At 39.6% G+C, this 21,679-nt stretch overlaps 1 protein-coding gene across 4 annotated transcripts in view; it reads left to right on the top strand.

Moving 5' to 3' along the window:
- pard3bb (par-3 family cell polarity regulator beta b) overlaps positions 1-21,679 on the top strand; it is a 215,895-nt gene that overhangs the window by 57,301 nt on the left and 136,915 nt on the right. For all 4 annotated transcript variants that reach the window (XM_084361221.1, XM_084361220.1, XM_084361222.1 and 1 more), the window contains exons 5-11: positions 1,887-1,957; positions 9,048-9,131; positions 10,490-10,615; positions 15,819-16,077; positions 17,819-17,927; positions 19,564-19,703; positions 19,883-20,011. In XM_084361221.1, coding sequence (XP_084217347.1) covers positions 1,887-1,957; positions 9,048-9,131; positions 10,490-10,615; positions 15,819-16,077; positions 17,819-17,927; positions 19,564-19,703; positions 19,883-20,011 — 918 coding nt within the window. The remainder of the gene's footprint in view (positions 1-1,886; positions 1,958-9,047; positions 9,132-10,489; positions 10,616-15,818; positions 16,078-17,818; positions 17,928-19,563; positions 19,704-19,882; positions 20,012-21,679) is intronic.

Here is a 21,679-nt window from a genome sequence, read left to right as displayed (position 1 = left end):
TGTGTGTTGCTCTCAGCTGCCTACTCTTACTTTTCTTCCCTCTGCCCTTCTCTGACAGGTTGCGTAGGTCAGATGGCAATAGGGTGAGAGGGCAAAGGTGAAAGGTCATGTTAAGAGTCCATTAGGGCCTACTACTAACATTGAGCCTTATTGACCTGTATGCATTTGTCTGCATCTGGTCACACAAACATGCGCATACTCAGTACATGCCTGAGCTCAGACACACAAATGTATTTCTGAACATAAACACACATAAGCAGATGAGGCTTGGGCGATATAAAATTTGATATCACATTATCGACCCATCCAAATATTGCAATAGTGATGATATTATCGCCTATTGGTTAAAGAATATATATATTTTTGTGTTTAAATTTATATTTTCTGTCCTTGTATTTGTATTCTATGTATGAGTGGTATGAACAGTCTCAATGATTCAGTTGTTTGTTAGTAGTTTGTGGTCTTAAAAGGGGAAATCCACCAATTTTACACATTAAATTCTGGTAACAACACTTGAGAAGTACTCAAAAAGCAGTATAGTAATTTTAGTGGCTCCAGAGAAAGCTGCATGTACTCTGATAAATTGCCTCCAGTGATGTCACTCTATGGAAACTTGCATTTTGGGTAATGTAGGTGCCATTTTAATGGTAATTCAACTTATTTTTTATTTTGCTGTGTCGATTTTGATAATTTGTTGTGATTAATGAGTAAATCAGTGTTATAGAAGTGCAATGCTAGACCAGTGGTGTACGTTTCAAAACCCGGTGCCTACATTACCCACAATGCAACTTAGCCACTGAAAGAGAAATCAACATTTACGACGATGATGATGATGTGCTATGCGCTGGGTTAAATTTCAGTGTAGATGTAGTCTTTTTGTATGTTAACAAAGTAATTATCAGGAACATGTTTTATGTTTTCAAAAGGATAAGAGAACTCCTCAATGATTTGCTTTGAAACTTAGAAGCAAATACAAAAGCAGCTGGCTTAAAGGCGACACCTTGAGTCTCTGTAGACCAATTAAATTAATACTTCTTCTTCGCTGTGTCTGAAAACTGATAAACATTATGAACTAACTGTCTGAAAGCATTATAAGCTTATCAACAATGGGATTTGTTGCAGGTCTTTGTCAAATGTGATAAAACTCTACAGATATTCCTGATACAGTGTTAACTTTGTGCACTCGCAAACATATGTCGCAGTGGTAGGTTGTTGCAGAAGCATGTTTACTGTCATCCACTCAGGAATGCCTCTGTCACGTTTCGAGTATTAGATGATTCATCACCTCTATGCCGTTGGGCATGTAACCTCATCCCTGTGGAGCTCACCTCTCTGTCTCTAACACAAACACACACACAGAAACACACTTCACACAAGCCATATGTCACTGTATAAAGTAATTATTACAGCTCCCTTGGCTCACATTTACACTCTTCTTTCTCACACCTCTCTCTCTCTTTTTCTCTCTGTTCGTCTGCCCATTGACAGTGTTATTTATTACTGCTTGACAACACTGTCTTCTTGCCTCACATATTAATTGCTATTTGTACATCATCCATCCATCAATTTAGCAGCTCCTCCACTTGTCACTTCACTCATCAGTTCACTCATTCCCTTGTTCCCATGTCTTTCAGATTGAGCTCAGGATTTCAGATTGGGTGTAGTTCCTTAAATCCTCCACTAAGTCGCTCACTCACAGCTATTTGTTAATTTAAATAACAATATGCATTTCATTATGCCTCTCTTTTTTTCTTATGACCATCCTTTAAATTCTCCACTTGTCGACAGCGTGAAAGTGCTGTTGGAGCTTGTTGTTCTGCTCCTTTTATCGTCTCTCCTCCAAGTGCCACTCACAGGAAGTTGTTCTGCGTGTGTTTTCTCTGCAGGCAGCCAGTCCCGCTGTGGCGAGGCCAGCAGGGGTAGACCAAACCCAAATCAAACACACCTTCACTGGCAGGTCAGTGTGTTTGTGTGTGACTGTAACTCTTCCACTGCAGTCCTTCTATGTATTTTATCTAATTGTGCATGCGCGTGTTTGTCTTAGTTCATGTTTATTGATGTTCATGTGTCCTACTTTCCCTTCATTAAAGTTGGATTCTAATTCAGATCAAGGCCCTTACAGATATAGTTAGTTTAAAGTAGCTCCATCATTAGCCCAGTACAAAAGACTGCCAGAACACGGTCAGGGTCACACACACAAGCATACACACATACTCACACATGTGTCGACCGCCATACACACATGGCCTCAAAAATAAACGGCTTTAAACACGCTTGCATCTTTTCTTCTTCATTTTTTCACAGGCAGACCCAACTGAACACACATGCATACGCTAATGAGTGCTGCTTAATTAAGTGCTAGAGCTGCTGCATGCCCCATGTCTCCTGTGTGCCTCTTAAGCGTGTGTGTATGCTTATTTTTGCACTCCATGGGGTAGGGGGCTCATGCATTGTAACAGAGCAAGGACATACAGTTATCTTACATGTAACAAACATGCAGAACAATATACTAGGCTCCTCTGATTGTGTATGAGTAAACAGAGTAAGGCATTACATCTGCTGCTTCTATTACCGGTCTATTAACAATCCTTTTTTCCTTGTGAGCATAGTCTTAGCTAAGATTTAGACAGCCCCTAAAAATTAATTTAGCATCCAAATCATAGAAGGCTTATCATTTAGCGTTCATCCTCAAGTATTTTGCCTCTCCTGACACATACAGTAACATGATGCCGACAGGCTGGACACACTGGACGCCTGTGTACTGCGTGCCGGCTGCGTTGCTGCTGCAGCACCAGCATCTGTTTACATGGAGTTGCCTTAGATAAATATCAATAAATATGATGATGTGATTTCCCTTTATCCCCTTTGAATGAGCGAGAAAGCCAGAAGGGGAAAGAGAGGGAGGGAGGGAGGGAGTGAAAGTGAAAGAAAAGTAAAATTGAAGGAAAGAAGCTACCCCTCACCTGTTGTGTGTGTTCTCTTCATGTCTATGGCAAATTCTACAGATAGAGACATTAAATCTGTAGTAAAATGCAGGTATGATGTGGATATGTGGTTTTTAAGTCTATTTTTGATGAGAACCGTGTGCGTGCGTGTCGCTGTAGAAATGGGCGAGACTCTGAATCTCTATATAAAGCAACACAAAAGCCACCCTTAACATGTGCGCGAGAAGCGCATCTCATGCATCCAGTGTGGCCAGTCTCACCTGTTAACATGGATGCCGAAATGAAAAGCGAAAGGTGACGCCATGCAAAAGCGCTGCACACGCATCCAGTGTTTCCAGCCTGTTAGGGTTGAAGCGGTATACTGGGGCACAAAAAGTGACGACTAATATTGTGTATATTTTCTTATCTACCTTATCGAACTCTACCTTATTAGTGTTCTAAAAAAATAAGAGTAGGATTTTGTGGAGTTATTATTAAAGCATTAATTTTTTCCCTGCTCATCATGTCACAGAATAAATGCTTTAAATTTAAGATATGGTTTGTGTGTTAATGTGGTTTGATCCCTTGAGCATTATGTCCAAACCGCCCTAATTATTCCATCAGTTGCCTTCGTGCAATTAAAAACAACTAAATATCATTTATATTTGTATTTATTTTTATTCATTTATTACCGTTACCTAAATGGTAGCTCTCTGACAGAATAATTACAATACAAATCCAAGGAAACCAAGGAAGTGAATAGGTCAGTTGTAAATTTAAGAAAGTGGCTTACATCATGTTGCATCATTGATCAATGAGCTGCTCTGTCTGACAACACTGACCTCTGTTAATGGACAGTCTATTACTTCTGAAATCAACAGGTCGGTCTGGGTGTGCAATTAACCCACAGTTAAATCATAAATACTGAAGCAAAATAATATGTAGTTAACCTGTAAAGAGGACATTTTAGGAGAGAGAGCTATGAGAGAGCTCTGTGCAGAGAATAATGTGTGACCTCCGCCTGAGCTGTTTTAGCCTCTCCCCATGGCAACCAGCTGCAACCACAGAGCACAGACTGAGATTAGATCACACGCACACACACAAACACGTACACGGATGCTCATGTACACTCACGTTCATCGTGCACTTTATACAGGTACTCTTCATGCAAGGTCTGAGCAATAATTGGCATTTTGTTGTCTTTAAATGAGTTATCTCTGATCAAATTATGACATGGAGTCTTGAGAAACACATTCGGATAAAAATAAGTACATGTGAACAAAGACAGTGAATCAAAGAATATTGATATAGGTAGAGTTAAATTCATTGCAGTGAATATGTTTTGCACACATGCACACGCACTCTCACACACACAAACCATCTCAGCTGTGAGTAATGTAAAAGTGATGTAATGGTTTTTGTGGTCGCCGGGGAAACGATCCTTGAAATTGCAAAAAAGTCCAAAATGAGCAGAGAAACGCAGCCATAAATATTGGAACAGTACAGCATATGTTAAATGAATGTGTGTGTGTGTGTGCGCTGCTGTGTATGTTTCAATGCGAGTTGTGGCTCTCTTTGTGTGTGTGTTTGTGAACCTTTGATTGTGAAGCTATACCTATAAATACAGTAATGGCTCGTCATAATTTTAACCACACAGCACGGTCACTGGAAACTCATTACCTTTGAATCAAAATGTGCTTTTTACACAGGCAAACAGATTTACTGTAAATTGGTTTATTGAAATAACTTGGCAGGCGTATTATATTTCTCTGTGAAATAAGGCACTGTGTTGGCTGTGTTTTGGAAGCTACTGTTAGAGGTGAAAAGGTAAATAGGTTCCACTGGATGCACAAGACAAACTGGATGGGAAATGGGTTTTCCAGTGTTAACAGAGTCTATTCATATGTTTTTTTCTGGGACCTAACACTTCTATTCATCAACAGCGAGGATCCCTGTTGTGATCGTTCTGAGATACTTCAGTCTGGATCCATTCATCTCTCCCTCTCCTCCTCTTCTCTTTTGTTTCTCCCCCTTTAGTTTCCGCCTTTGTTCCTCTTGATCTCTCTATTTCTGCTTTTCCAACCTCATGAAGTTTCTTTATTCATATTTACAGTCGTATTACCATAATGCAGCACTTGCACAATTTCTAATAATAACCAAGATACTTTTCACCTTTTACATAGGAGATACTGATGCTGTCAGTTGTACAAGGAATGCTCTAACCTGGTGCATTATCTAAATTGAAGTAAATAGTTTTGGAGATATGTGCATGTAGAAATTGCTGAGAGGCCAACGTGCTCAACATTAGCCGTGCTACACTAGCTGTCGACTTATTTATATTTGGCACTATAAACCCCTCTACACATTTTTGTAGGCCTAGTTTAACATAATTTTATTCGGTATATGTAGTAGGGGGTCCCTGCTGCATCTCTTCATCAGCTAAGGGGTCCTTGGTCTAAAAACATTGAAGACTCCTGATTAAGCGTGTTGTACTTTCATATGTAAATGTGTATACTTGTGTATTTACATACATTAACCTTTAGCAGTATTACACATTTTTGCTGGTTTACATACACTTTACATCCAACATCTGTCTAGTTTGAATGAGAAAAATGAGACAGAAAGGGAGGTGATAACTAAGAAGAGGGTGAAATGTAGTGAGAGGAAGAGAGTGGTTCGGTAATGCACATCCTCCTTTTTTTGTTATTTCTCCTCTGTGTTTCTGTCTTTCATAGTGAGGATCAGTGAAGTGGCAGGTGGATAAAGAGAACACCTGCTCTCTTCATCTCTCTCTGCTTCTCTCTCCCACTCTGTGAGTTTGGCTCTTTTTCTCCGTCTCTTGTTCTCTCATTGCGCTCGCTCTCTCTTTTCTCAAGTCTCACCCATTTTGTCTCTCTCTCAGCCCCCACTTCAGTTTTAGCAGTGATGCAGCCTGTCAAACATCTCGCACACAAAAAAATCAAAAAAGGAAACGCAAATGGATCTCAAGTGCTTGTGTGCTTTCTCTGTGTGTGTGTGTGTGTGTGTGTGCGTGTGTGTGTGTTTGTGTGTTCTTCTGGGAGTGTTAGAGATCAGAGGCACGGCAGCAGGAAGGGATAGAGGGAGGGGTGGATGTTATTTTTCCTCTCATATTAATGCTATTCATTAGCCTTGTCTAATTAATTCAGTGCCTCCTCCTCCCTTCATTTCACTATGTCTTCCTTCCAGAGCTCCCTTGCTTCCTACCTTTTTTATTTCTTTCTCTTCCTCCCTGATTTAATCTTTTCTTCTTCAGTGTTTCTCTCTTAATTCGTTTTTTCTGCTCTCCTGTTTTTTGGCTGTTTCCACTCCGAGAGAAGAGACGTGAAATAGCGGCAGATTGAAACGCTCTCCTCATCGCTCCTTACAGATCTTATGTAATCTTCCCCACATTAATACATGACACAAACAAAAATATCCATCATGCCTTCTATTGTTTTTCACCATTTGAGGCTCGACTGACCTTCCTCACCTCCTGCTTATCTCAATGAACCAAAAATGAGCATCCATTCCCTTTCTCTCTTGCTGATTTTTCCTCGAAAATTCCTCATGATACATTTGGATGGAAACCCCATCGATGTGCACAACCATTAGGGCCAAATGTATTTATTTATTTTAAAATGCTTTGGTTTAAAACCAAAACTAATGAGATTAACCTTATCTATAGTTTGTGTCGACTGCTTCTTGGCAAATGTTGCCATTCTTACACACTAAACTAAGATGCTGAACATGATAAAAAGGATAAACATTTCCCACTTTAGCATCGGTGTTAACATTTAGCTCTTAGCAATGCTATGAGCTGATAGTGTATCTATATAGTCTATAAACTGCACTATACTAATCTTTCTTATCAACATACTTAACTATTCACATCAGTCAAACAGGCAGCTAAACTTAACAAAAACAAAGCAGAAAGTTTTTCCAAATATTTTACATTCTCCCTTTTTTCTTTTCGAGCTACGCTACAGTAAAAACACGTGAGAGCTTAAAGAGAGATTAAAAAACAACCCAGCAAGTAAAACACAGTTAGTAGCAAAAACTACTTGTCAGCCATCTTTATACATAAATTACACACAATGCAACTCACTTCAAATGCTTACAAACGGACAACAATAGGTGGAACCTGCACTTATCTTGTGAAAGTTTATAACGTGCTTACTGAAAGGGACCCCGTGCCTCCTTCCAGAATTCATCAGGATATACAGTACTCAGAGTTTAACACATGGAAAGGATCATGGAGTTGGGGCAGCATATTAGTCTTATTTTTTCACCTAACTCCATTCTTTTATCCTTTCATCTCTACTAATAATGTCTTTCTCTTCTCTCTCCATTCTTGCTTTCCTACCCTTAATCCTTTCCTTCTCTATACCCTCCCTCTTCGATCTTCCCTCCCTCTGTCCTTGCCTTCCTCTCTCTCCCCCTGTCTTGCAGTCCCTTGTTTCCCACTGTCTGGATTAACTCAAATGTGCTGAGTGACGATGAGGCAGCATCATCTTTTGTGTACGTGTGAGAGTGTGCTTGTGAGGGAGAGAGAGAGAGAGAGGGAGACGGAGACAAAGAGAGATGGAGAACTTGTTTTGTGCACTTTGCATCTCTCCCCTGTTGCCACCCAGCATCATCAACAACCACCCTCTCTCTGGAGTTTATCAGCATCTGTACCGCTATCAGTTCATGGGGGTTTAGGGATGGATGGTTGGTCTAGAGAGAGAGAGGAAGACAAAACGAGCAGACAGTGTGTGAGAGAGAGAGAGAGAGAGAGAGAGAGAGGAGGGTAAAACGAAAGAGTACAAAACTAAGTTCAGACAAACTCACTTACAAAACACACACGCACACACACACACACACACACACACACACACACAGGGAGCAGGGAGAAGGTCAGGAGAGGATTAATGGCTGTGCTCTGATAGATAAACTAATCAAACAAACAAAGACTTCAACACGCACACACATTAAAACACAGACAGAATGTAAATCAGACACACACTTTAATAATCCAAACTAGACAGAGTCATTGAGAGACTGAAAGAGAGGAATAAACCCGTATAGATGAATGGCACAAATATGTTTTGGCACACACACACACACACACACACACACACACACACACACACACACACACACACACACACACACAAACGGAGCAGTCTGTAGTTTTGTTGACTTTGAATAGAGTGTCGGCATTCCCTTCTCTAAGGGTCGCCTTCACAAACATGGATTAAGTCCTTGACAAAAACATATTTTTATCACCATGAATGCATTAATGAGAAGCGATGTGTCAATCTAGGATGCTGCTTTTCAAACTTTTCCTCAGGAGACGCACACTTTCAAGACTGTTTGAATTTTTGTTTACACGACACCTTGCCTATAATTTTGTCATCGTGCTTTTTTGTCTTTCTCTGTGTCTTTCCTCACTTTGTCTCTGCATCGTGTTTTCTGTCTTGTGCATATGTGTATAGGGAAGGATCAATTGGACGTCTTTACATTCATATTGTTTGTTTTCCAGCTAATGTTAGCTTGTGTAACAGATTAGTCTCTGGCTGCTAAATTGTTGCATCTATGAAACAAACAGAAGCCTGAAAACAAGGTGTACACTGGTGCAAGCCACCTATGTTCCCACTGGACTCAGGGATTCAGAAAATAAATGTTCTTCTTATTTTTTTAACTCCTTCAGTACGCTTTAGATTTCTCTCTTGATTTGTCTTCAACCTAGAATCAGCACTTTCTATTATTACAACAGAATAGCACAACACTGTTAAACCAGGTATGTTTGTAGTCAGTCCTCTTTTCTTGCTGCCTTTTATTTCAGTTATAGATATTATGAACTCATTAGTAAGATTAATGAGTAGTAAGCAGTAACTGGATCTTGGCAAATGCTTATGCTCCATCAGTGTATAAAAAAATGCTGTATAACTGTTTATAATGGTTTATTAATGATTAATAAAGCCTTATTAATAACCTGATTATAAACCATTTATAAACCCTTGATAAGAGTAGTCTCATTGTAAAGTGGTACCAATTCTAGTGTCCAGATATAACTTCTCTTGTCTTCTTTCCACTGGTTTGTTTGTGTTTATTTATGTGTATGTGTGTGTTTAATTGTAGCCTGACTAGAACAGTGGAGATCCTGGGAGAGGACAGTCCTCTGGGAATCCATGTGGTCCCTTACTGCTCATCACTCAGTGGACGGTGAGTTGTGTGCACGCAGACAAACACACACACAAAAATACATGCGCACAAAACAACAGGTACCCATCTGTGTGAGCCAGTGATTGAATTTAACTAAGTACATTTAGTCAAGTACTGTGCTTGAGTACAGTTTTGAGGTACTTATACTCTACTTGAGTATTTCCATTTTCTGCTACTTTATAATTATTTTCTTTTATTGGCAAATTGGATTAAAAAATGTGCTGAATGTTAGATTCGATAATCAGCCAGGCTCCTTAGTCGGTCAACCCATAGTATAAGTGTATATACATGCATATAATCGTTTAAAAATATGTATAGTTTACTCTTACTTGTACTTTTGGTACTTGACCGTACACTCAATATCAGATACTTTAAGACTTTTACTTGAGTACTGTCCATATGGTTGACTTAGACTTTTACCAAAGTAATATTTTAGCATGATATCTTCACTCAGTAAGATACTTTTTACAACACTGGTGTCAGCCCAAATTCTGCCCTTTAACCTCAAAAAGTGTTGTGTGGCGCAAACATTGCAAACACACACACGCAGACACACAATGGGAAAAAGATAAAAAGAATAATTGTACAGCTTTGGGTTTTCTTTGGGTGTGTGACAGTCAGACAGTGGATGGGGATTTCCTAAAGGAAAAGCAGGATGAGTTTTTATGGCTGTTCTCACGACTCACCTGACCCTGCCAATCTCCTCCTTGAATTCCTCTCCGTGCTTGTGTCTGTCTTCTCTTTTCCCTCTCTTTCCTTCTTTCCTGTCCTTTCCCGAAAACCTCCTCCATCTCTTTCCACCATTTACCATCATCCCTTTCACCTCTTAACCTAGTTTCATCCTTTTGCAGCTGACATCTTTTGTGTGTCAGCGTCCTTGCCTCCTCTTTGTTAAGCTGTGTTTTGAGGACAGATGGTACTGACATAGGTTTTTTTTTACTCATTCCTACCATCTCACTGTCTTTAAATTTGAAAGCCCTAACATGTGTGTCACCATCACATGTTTTTCTACATGTCTGTTCCCCTTTATATCTTGCTTTTGCTTGTCCTTATCTGTTATGGTGTCTGTTGCTCTACCTCTCTGTATTGTTATTTACAAGTGCAACCATAGTGCTCCCAGGTTGGCTTGTATCAGGTTATGGTGGATCATTTAAGCACTGATGGAAATCCACAATGGGACACAGACAGACAGTTAGGAGGTACAGTATGTCTGACATAGTCGTGTCTAAGTGAAACATATGGATGCTCTCTGTGGGATACACCATCAGGCATATCAGTCTCTTTGGAAACACACTGAAAGTCACGCAGTGATAGAAACATGCCTTAATCCTTCCTCTCCTTGCTCATTCTCCCGTCAGGGCCCTCGGTCTGTACATTCGAGGAGTGGAGGAGGAGAGTCGCTCCCGAAAGGAGGGCTTGTTCCAAGAGGACGAGTGCATCGTCATGATCAACAACACTGACCTCATGGACAAGACATTTAGCCAGTGAGTGCAACTCTGTTTGTGTGTGTCGGCTCTCAGACGTCAGACACATTCCTCTGAGATCAGTTTAATAGCTGCAAAGGCACATCCCATATTAGAGGATATTAGAGAGCAAAAATAGACGAGCTGTCTCTACAGTATCTAATGCAGCATATTACAATGTGGTCCTTGTATTCTCACGTTTTGCTTTTCTGATAAAAATAATATATTGTATATTCATAGTGCAAAATGGCAAAAGTGTGAGTGCAGATAAAACATAGATTCATAAAAAGTTGGGATGCTGTCTCAAACGTAAATGAAGACAGAATACATCATGTGCAAAAAAACTGTGTTTGCCGACAACAGTTTCATGCTCCGGTCCCAATTTGTGTGCAACATTTGCTGGCATCACAATCAGAATGAGCATATGTTTACATAAAATCAGAACCTTAAATGTATTGTTGTGTATAGTTTTTCAACTGAGTAAAAGTCAAAAAGGATTATCAAATCATCACGTTCTGTATTATTTGTTTTACACAGTGCCCCGACTTTTTGGGAATTGGGGTTGTACAAGAGTTACTGTCATTATATATTACTGTGTTCAAAATATGAATTTGGATTACTGTAGGGATTTAGGATCTATAAAACAGGTTAGTCTATGGTTGAAGTCACCACACTAATACATTCAACTTGAATGTGGACCGAAAGAGTCTAATTTAAGAGTCAAGATGTTTAATGTCACTCCGATTGTACAAGTACAGTTGTGTGAAATTCTGTGGCTGAGTGGCTCCACTACAGAAAACAGTAAACAAGTACATTTGATGTAGGGTATAGAGGTATAGAGCAAATACTTTATGTAAAAGCAAGTATAAACAAAATAGAAATAGAAATAAAAAGGTATTATGTCAAAAATGCATAAAGCAGTAAGTGTAGTATCCGGCTGGAAATAGCAATAAAAGTTATAATAGCTTAAGGTGCAGTAGCAGTATTGCGAAATAAAAGTTAAAACAATTTTTAGTTAGAAATGTGTCCTATACATAAAATCGAATGATGATAGAAAGCCTGTTGTAGTGTATGTATATATATATATATATATATATATATATATCAGTAGAAGTGTTTCATGTCTTAGACCACTTGAAGTCGGGTCTTGTCTGCATTTTCTTCCCGTTTCCTTGCTGGATTTGCTTCTGGGTGTCTTGTTTCTCTTTCCATTGTCAGAGGGCTTATATCACTGTTGCACTGCCATCATAGAGAAGAGCAGAAAAGACACTTGGCAGATGTTTGGGGAGCGTTGCATCCAAATTCATCTATGTGTGTGTGCGTCTCTGTTACAGCTGGCCTGTGCGTTTCTCCGTAGAGTTTGTTTACTGTACCACCGAAGCAGCAGAGAAAAAGCACATTGACACAAGGGTATTTGGGGACGTAACGCGATTACGGAGCATTAAAATGACAAAAGACACACCTGTAAAAGCGAAATGCAACAGATTACATGGGCTGATTTGGATGTTGTAATGATTACAGCGCATTACAGTGACTATACAGTCTGCACAGTGGTCCTTGTCCAGCGTTCAGTGTGGTAATGAGATTATATGAGAGGTATTTTATGCTGCACTGTAGGTAAATGGATTATCACTGGAGGGGGGCTTGCACCTATTGTTCAAAGACATGTGTATAGTCCTGTGTGCACTCAGTCACACACAACACATGGACACACACACACACAGTTTTTAACCCGTACACACTGACTTAAAAACAAACAAGCAACATATCCATATGCATGTAAACAAACAGACCAATGTCAATATGAATAAAACAAGCTAGTCTTTAATCTTGCCTACAAGCCATTTCTTAACATTGACAGACTTGACTGTGATCACACACACACACACACACACACACACACACACACACACACACACACACACACACACACACTCTTGCCAGTATTGTTCTGTCATGGCAGGTGTATTGAGATGTGTAGCTTGGTCCAGTGAAATATGTGTAAGTAGGCCACTGAAAGTCCACTGATCCCTGTGAGTGCCTCGCACAAACAACACACACACACACACACACACACACACACACACACACACACACACAACACACACACACTTACACACCTCTATTGTCCTGGCTTGGCAGCTGTATTGAGGTAGCCTGCTTAATTAGAATATCTCTTTTACACAAATGTGCCTGCACACGTTGTCCAATCAGGAACAATAATGATATCATCTGTGCACAATGGTCCCTGTACAGACATCAACACACACGGCTTTCACATCTAGTTTCATTGTCCTGTATTGTGGTCTTAATACAATAGAAATCACCACAAGTGTCATTCAGCAAGGTGTGACACAAGGACTCGCTAAGACTGCCTGGTGTGTTTAACGGTTTCAATATGCAAATCCTGTCTGAGTAGAACGAATGAAGAGCTGGCCGCACACATTCACACTTACTTTAAAACTACTCTTACTGAGTTCATCATTCACAGAAGTTGGTGCAGCACAATATAAATGGGTCACTTAGTACTCTATGATTGCTGACAGGTGTAAGTGGTACAATTATTTTTATTCTTTATGGCCACAAAGTTGTAAGTTTTCCCCCAAGAATTTGTAATTTGCACAATATATTCACTTCATTTGCTACCAGCTCAAAGAGTTTGGTGCATTAAATTACAAGCTTCTCATACCTTCACCTCCTAGACGACTTTCAGGTACATTTACTTGGAAGCCTCATTCTGAAGAAAGGCTCAGTGAATAAATATTTCATACATAGATACAGCCACACATTCAGTTGATTGTATATGGACGGTATTCATACTTTAAGCACAGTTGCTCTCCTCTTGTGATTAATCAATTGATTGAAAAGGGAACTTACCTCACCAGCATTACACCCGCAAGCCTTTCTCTTACATTTAATAAAAAAAGTTTTATTATATTAAGTATTATCATTGCATATCCAATGTATTAAAATGTGTATATCCTTCATACTCGACTCTAAACACAGTCTCTAGTTACAGGAACATTATCATCATTGTGCATCTAATAATAATCTAGGCGGGAAATAATAGGAGCTTAACCCAATAAAATTAAAATAAACTTGATTTTCTCTGTCGGTTATCTGAGGTGAATGATGGTGTGCACTGATCGCCCCTGACACAATGGTCCCTCTAATTTACTTAGCATAATCTGATATGAACTAATTCTCTGCAAAATTGTCTCTTTTATAGATCATGAGATTATAATGGCCTGCCACACAGGTGTCATGGTTCTGTGTTGCATCTCCTGCTCTGTCCTTCCTTCAGTTAATGGCGATAAATGAACAGCAACAGCGACACACAAGTAACTACTGATGAATTAAGAAAAGACAGAATTAGACAGACTTATACAGATTTAAGTAAAAATGTACGATATAATGTATCTTAGACGGTAATAAACTGTAGTTAACAAATGATTAATGCATACATCTCAGGCTTTAATGTGTCCTAAATAAAGTTATGCATAATTTAGTACACACAGTACTAGTAAATTCTTAGCCACAGTAGTACTTATACTGTGTGTTTTAATGAGCCTGTCTATTTGTTTTAATCTCATTTGATCTGGTCTCACTTAGGCTCAACCCTATTTAAAATGTTTACCCTTATCCCTCATTTTCGAGTGCCACCTTGCCCCTCAGGACAGAGTTACAGCACAAAGGGGTGATGGTTGAAGTCTCCCCCTATGAAATGGGACAACCCTTCAAGACCCTCATACATCAGCAGTAGTGGTCGATGGCATTTATGTAAACAGATGAAACTGGATATTGCCAATATGCCGTCTTCAGCTGTGGTGATTTCTCTTGTGTAACTGTGGTATCCCTGGTGTTATCACAGTGCCATTTGACATTTATCTGATGGATATAGAAAAGCATGGCCACTCGCAATTTGTTCACAACTTGACATTATCAATCAAGTCATCAAGTTAAAAATAACAATGCTTCATTACCTGGCCACTAGCGAGCTATATAGGCTAACATTAGCAACCTGTGCATCTTTCCTGCCTGTCTGCACTGATATAAGAGGAGCGGTACCGACTGCAGTAACCCCACTACTGGAATTGACTTCATTTTCAGGCATCATATGCCATCAGAAGGGTGGGAATGCAACATTGAAAAAACATGAAAATGCAGGACTATCATGAGATAACAATGTAACGTTAGCTAGCTAAAGTTAGTTATCAAGACATCAGCAGTTTTTCATGCTTGTTACCAAGAGAAGGACCATAATGCATTGAACGGCCAGAGTTTTCAACGGTTGGTTAGGGCTGAGTGGGAAGGGCAAGGGGTGTATTGGGATTGGGCCTTAATATATGAGATTCCTCTGAAATGTATCTTATATCACATGCCGTTCACTGTTTAACAAACGTTTGCCAGACAACAATTGTTGCAAACATATTTACATCAGGCTCTAGGAATAACTGCCTGCAGTGTAGTCAGTTTCATCACCTGGTTTCACATTCGCTGCTTGGTCTTCACAGGAACAAAACATTTAAAAGGAAGAGATTACAGAACCCAGAATACGGTGTAACATTAGTTCTGCTACACTGTGATTACGACATTTTATCACAAGATTTATATGGGTTAGATGAAGTAGTCTGTTGGGTTCCAGCCTCTGAAATGCCAACGTTTTCTAATCATCTGGTTTCATTTTAATGTAAATTCAAAATGACATTGTGGTAAGATACTATATAATTAGTTGGATTCCTTAAAAAACAAAGTTTCCAATTAAAACAGTCGCTAGCAACTGCAATACTCATCAGTTTTGGAATTGACGATCACTTAGCATCAGTTTAGTTAAGATGTATGAGCCGAAGATATGCTACGGTGTATTACAGGTTTTTAAATTTGTGCACCTCATTTATAATAATTAGCAATTTCTTGGAACTCTTTCAATTTGTCATCTGTAATCAGATTTATAATCTTAATGTTATTTTTCTCCTAATTGAGTTATATGTCCTTTGATAATTACTTTCCTTGTCAGACATTAATAACTACACACTATTTATAATTGTGATTAATGGAAGGATTAGTTATAATGATAAATGCCATATGTAGTGCTTAAAATTCCACCCACTTGTTGGAAAAAAAACATTTTCTCTACTATTTGCACCAATCACTCACCTCTCTCTCTCTCTCTCTTTCTCTCTCTGTTCGTCTTTTCTCTTCTCACCTCTTCTTGTCCTCCCAGAGCCCAGGAAGTGTTCCGTCAGGCAATGCGTTCCCCACTTGTCCGTTTGGAAGTAGTTCCCTCCTCCAACAGAGAACGCTACGAGAAGAGTCTGATTGGTCAGCTGTTTGGCAACGGTGCCGGTCCCGACAGCAGCCCCAGAACCGCCAAATCCAAAGAGCCCCCTCCACCAGTTAAAGCCAAACCCGTGTTTAAGCCTTCGGAGAATCCAGCCACGAGATTGGCAGAGGAAGCTGTCTCTATGGAAGCTGCTGTTAACGTAAGTTGCTCTGCTCCAAGTTGAAGTTGAAACATCTTGAGATTGTGAACTTAAAATCTAACTTAACAATAGTTTATGCTATTACAAAAAGCACTTTTTAAAAACACAATAAATTTGCCTGATTTGATGGGAAAATAACTCATTACAACTCATTACATAAACGTCCAGTTACTGTTCCTTTATTACATAAATTTGCAACCACTCAGAGGTGTTAATTAACTGAATTTGTAAATGATTTAATGGTATCAAATGTCATGCTTTTAAGTTTATGGAAATTAATCTCAGTCTGTACATACTCGTATGTATTTTTCGCTTCTTTTATGATTTGAATTTTTATCAGAATATGTTCAGTTTATAGAAACAGTGTCCAGCCCACTATTGTAACTTGGTCCCTGCTTCTGTCCTAGAACTATCAAATCTTTCTTTTTCAAACACATGTAATTGTGTCGTCAACATCACCATGGTGACATGGCTGACATTTGAAAAACAGCTGGCATAGAGACAACAGTTACTAAGCAACAGCTGATTATCGTCTTATTTTATACCAAAAAAAAAAAAAAAAAGTTTATCTTTGGCTCTATAATACAGTTTCTGGAGCACAGTTTCATAAACTTTTGGCACAACTCTACACTATTTTCCCTACATGGTGATACATATTGTCCAGGCTTTTCACAGTAAAGTGTTCATGGATTTATGTGATACTTCCTTTTCGCTTTTTATGAAGTGTGTTTGGATCATTTTCAAACACCCAGAAAGTTTCCCACAATAACAAATTAAAAGCTTGTATGAGAAAACGTTCTATAAGCAGTACTTAATGAGTGGAAGGCATTGACAGTGACTCATAGGTTTTTAAATATCACCTCACTGTAAGTTTTTTAAATGTTGTTTTAATAAAGACGGTCCAGTCGTGATGGGTAATTTCACTTAAAGAGGGTTTGCGTTAACGTTGTAACCTGGCTGCATTTAGTAGGGGAACAATTGAAGCCAGCCAAATTAAAGGTAATTACAGTTGAAATAGACAGTGATTCTTACAACTTACCATAGAACCGGTGTTCCCTGGACATTGACATGTAGCCAGCAATCAGGCTTCCTGACATTTATATGTGCCTGATAGCTCAGATTACTTGTTGAACCTGTTCGTACAGTCAATCTCTCAACAGTTGTTTCCACTTTAGTTGTGCTTTTTTGGCTTTCTGTGAAATTTAAGCTCAAGCTCACATTCAGTGTCTGGAAGATCTGCTCCCCCAAATGGCCCTTTATGTCTGATAAAGCTCAAGATAGACAGACATGTCCAGAACGAGCTTCTCCACCACATTCTTGGTTACAAGGATGACAGATAGCAAGTCCCACCCAACTTAGTATACGATTGGTTGACTGACGAACAGTGACAGTGACGGCCCCAGTAGCTTTCTGAAAAGCTGAGAGAATATCAACTAAAAACGCTTGGAGCGGCTGCACAATAAAGGTGGAGCTCCCTAAAAAATGATGCTGGCTGCAGTCAGTGCTTTTCTCTAGGCGGCAACATGCTGCTGCATGTGCTCTCTGCTCATTGGGAACAACTGACAAAAGTGCTGGCACTCAGAAAAAAGCGTAGACCAAGGCTTTAACAATGTAGCCACTTATTGGTTGTAATTGTGGTGGCGTAACCCTGTTTTGACATCCCATGCAGCCTCTGTAGCCTTATCTTTTTAAAGTGTTTTCATGATAAGATTTATTTAAATGCTCTGCATTCTCTACCTAGACACCCAAGGGAAGAAGTGAGAGTCCCCTTCTGAAGAAAAGTCCAGGCCTCTCCAGCTTGGTGGCCAATAAGAGAGCAGGACGGAGGCTGAGAATCGATCTAAAGAAAGGTGAGGAACAACTGGCTGCAGAGCAGAGCCTCACTCACAGAGTCAGGCAAATTTTTAGAGAGGTCTTAGATCAGAATTGGTCTGCTAATGTTACTTACTGTACTTTACAGACAAGTGGAAATATATCAGAAGATTTCTTATCTTTTGATACAGTGTGTCCTTTGAATTCACTGTTCATTTTTAACACTTAAACATTCAAAAGTTCAGTTATCCTGAAAAGAAAGATATTTTTTGTCCCTGTGTATGAATGATGACTATTTTGGAGCCCTTTGGATTGCCTATATATGGGGGCGGCTGTAGTTCAGGAGGTAGAGCGGGTCGTCTAGTAATCGGAAGGTCACTGGTTCGAATCCCGGCTCCCCCTAGTTACATGTCGAAGTATCCCTGAGCAAGATGCTGAACCCCAAATTGCTCCTGATGAGCAGCTGGCGCCTTGCATGGCAGCCTCCGGCATCAGTGTATGAATGTGTGTGTGAATGGGTGAATGTGGCATGTGTTGTAAAGCGCTTTGAGCTGTCCGAGAGGACTGGAAAAGTGCTATATAAATGCAGACCATTTACCATATAGATTGTCCAAAATGCCCTGTCATACTGTTAATACTTTAAATTAAAAAAATGCTGTGAGTGTATATCAGATCAGCTTTCATGTTTTATAGATTAAGGTAGGGCTGTAAAGATTTCTAGAGTCACATTTGTTATTATTTTTTTAAATATATTTGCCCATTTTTTGCTCTTCTCTCAGTGTAATTTTCGAGTGTACATTATTCACCCTCTTTATTTCTTTTCAATTTTCTAAATGTATAATATTGACCTGCTTTATTTCTCCTGCTGTTCGCCCAGCATTGTGCTTATTTTTTATAAAGCTTCCTTTCTCTGTTCCCTGGCTGCCTCTCCTTCCTCACACCCTTCCTCTCTCCATCTTCCTGATTCCCTCTCTTCAGGGTCTATTAAGTCTTTATTGATCTGTTCATTTCTGCTGATATGAATTCATACTGGACCAAACTGCTGACTTGGCTCTGCTAAAGAGACCAGACTAAATGAAGTCTATAAAGCACACAGCTAGCCTCTCTGTCTGTGTGTGTGGTCCGTTTTTGTTCATGCATGCGTGTTTATGAGCACTTTCACACACGATTGTGTCTGCACGTGTTTTTCTGCTGATTACTATTTTAATCTTCATCGCTTCTTCTTTCCAGAACATTCACTCCCTGTTTCCGCTGCGTTACACTCTCTTCTACCTTTACCTCGTCTCTTTCTCATTTTCTTTTCCTCTTCTCTGCCCCACACCTGAACCCGTTTCTAAAACCTTCACACCTGCAGATACTGTAGCACCAGCTATAGCTAAAGGGTTTAAAGAGACACACACAGACAATCTCCAAAAGGCTTTAAATTATCACACTTGCAGTATGTAGTCAGGAGCTGAGTCAACAACATTGTGTTGAAGTTCTCAGGAGTGGTTTAAGGTGTGTGTGGGCTGACAGATACGAGATATACTCTCCAAGCCAGTGGAAGACAAATATAGAGGCAGGGAGTAAACAGCTATACAGGGTATTTTTATGTTGAGATACGCCTAGGAGTGTTACTTACATACCTCACTCCTCTACTCACATTTCTTTGTGTATTTGTGCATGTGTGTCTAGGTTCAGAAGGTCTTGGTTTTACTGTGGTAACCAGAGATTCTTCAGTCCACGGTCCTGGTCCCATTCTTGTCAAAAACATTCTGCCACGTGGAGCCGCTGTCAAAGATGGACGCCTGCAGTCTGGTGACCGCATACTTGAGGTACAGGCAATTCAGTCATTTAAAAACAGACATCTGTGTCTTGCTTTTTAGTAGAATTTCAAATATGTGAGGCATTGAAGTGAAGATTAGAAACAAGGATGATAGGTTAAGTGTAGTGGAGACAAGGAAAAATGATGGTTATGCTGATAATGGTGGTGTTTGGCTCGGTGTGTGTTTAGGTCAACGGTGTGGATATCACAGGTGTGGGCCAAGAAGAGTTGGTGTGTATGCTACGCAGCACGCGACAGGGAGAGAGTGTGTGTCTCGTGGTTCTGCGGCAGGAAGACATGTTCCTGCCCCGAGAGATGGTAAGAACCAATCACGGTGCATGTTTTTCTCGGCCATCGTGACAATTTCTTCTGGTTGGGTGGTGTGTCAGTGGCCAGCTATAAGAATTCTGACGTTTCGAACAAAGCAGCCAGAAAGACAGGCATACACATGACTACATCACCAGTTTGCTTTTTCAACTTGCAACTCTAATTTTGCAATTTTTGGTCCAATCAACAGGCTTGCCTGGATGATGCACAGCTCAGCAGCCTGTAGGAAGGCTTCTTTTTATAGACATGAACCACAAATGTCATTAAATAATCAAAAAGATGATACATCTACTGTACCAAGAAATCATGTTATCATGTGTTGGTAACTCCATTCTGAGTGAAGCAAAAGATTTGTACTTAAATTGGTAATATTTTGTGCCAGTCTTTCCCTGCCGCATTGTTTCTGCTGAATTTCAACACTGTTTTGATTAATAAACACTTATTTTATTCATCTTTGCTCTACTTTTCCATGCTTTCTCCTTCATTCTGACTCTGCATGATCAAATACTGTGCATGCGTTCATAGCTTTTCCAACTACAGGTGCCAATGATATCTATTTTTCTAAATTTCTTGTTATTTCATGACAGAGTCTTTACCTATTTGTCTTTACCTGCTATTTGCTCTTCAACACAATGACTCATTTTCCTTATTGAAATATTTTCTTCATTTCCATCTGCTTTCATACTTGTAGGATAAATCTGTAGTCTTTTTCCTGAAAAGGTTTTTTCTTCTAAAAGAAGTGGGTGCTGTGGGCGGTCAACAGTGCTGCGAGATTTAACATATCATTATTTATGAATTGTGCTATTGTTTAATAATCCCTCACCATATCCATATAAAAACAGCAATATTTACATTAACTACATCATATGGTACATCTTTAAATATATCAAAAGAACAAAAGCAATAATATCATAGTCACCATTTCAATTACAAACTTTCTGCTGCAGCTAAAAACATGACATGGTCACCATTTGTCAAAAGGCAGAACACACCCTCAACTTATGAGCAGTCAGAAAATAGTGACAAGGTTAACAGAGCTCAAAGAAATGCAGGTGTGTCTCAGCTCTCAACACAGTCTGGTGTCACTTTGCCTCACATGTCCACACTAGCACAAACAGTCTTACTTCCTTATGATATTATACGACCCAGATCTCCTCTCCATCCATCACTCATGTGCATTTTTTCCATCTCTTACTGTATTTAATTCTTTTTATGTTGCCTTTTGTCTCTCTTTTGTCTTTGTGTCTCTTTCCGCTCTTATCGACTGATGTTTCCTCAACGGCTGCCAGGAAGTTCCCAACACACACGTGCATGCGACCCTGAGCCCCATAGGAAATTCTGTTTCTGCAGACAGGAAAAGGAGCACTGTGCAGGAGTGTGTTAACATTTCGGATCATTTATAAGTGTTGTAACTAGTCCACAGTTTCTCCATGTACGCATGTCTGAACTCTGTGACATATGTGAATACCTCTGCACTTCACATTGTTACATGTGTTCACTCAATACCTTTCTATTCTCGCAGTGCTCCTCACACTTCTCTACAACTGTACTGTTACACAGCCACCTGCGTCAAAAACTCCCTTGGTAGCCAATTCATCACAATGCTTGATAGACCCCCAGATGGATGGTTGCTGTAAAATGGTGAAAGACTTTTCTAAA

This window comes from Pagrus pagrus, assembly GCF_965226575.1.
Source record: "Pagrus pagrus genome assembly, chromosome: 9".
Classification (NCBI taxonomy): Eukaryota; Metazoa; Chordata; class Actinopteri; order Spariformes; family Sparidae; genus Pagrus; species Pagrus pagrus.
The sequence above is the reverse complement of the archived record's forward strand: the minus strand, read 5'-3'. Positions and strand labels throughout refer to the sequence as shown.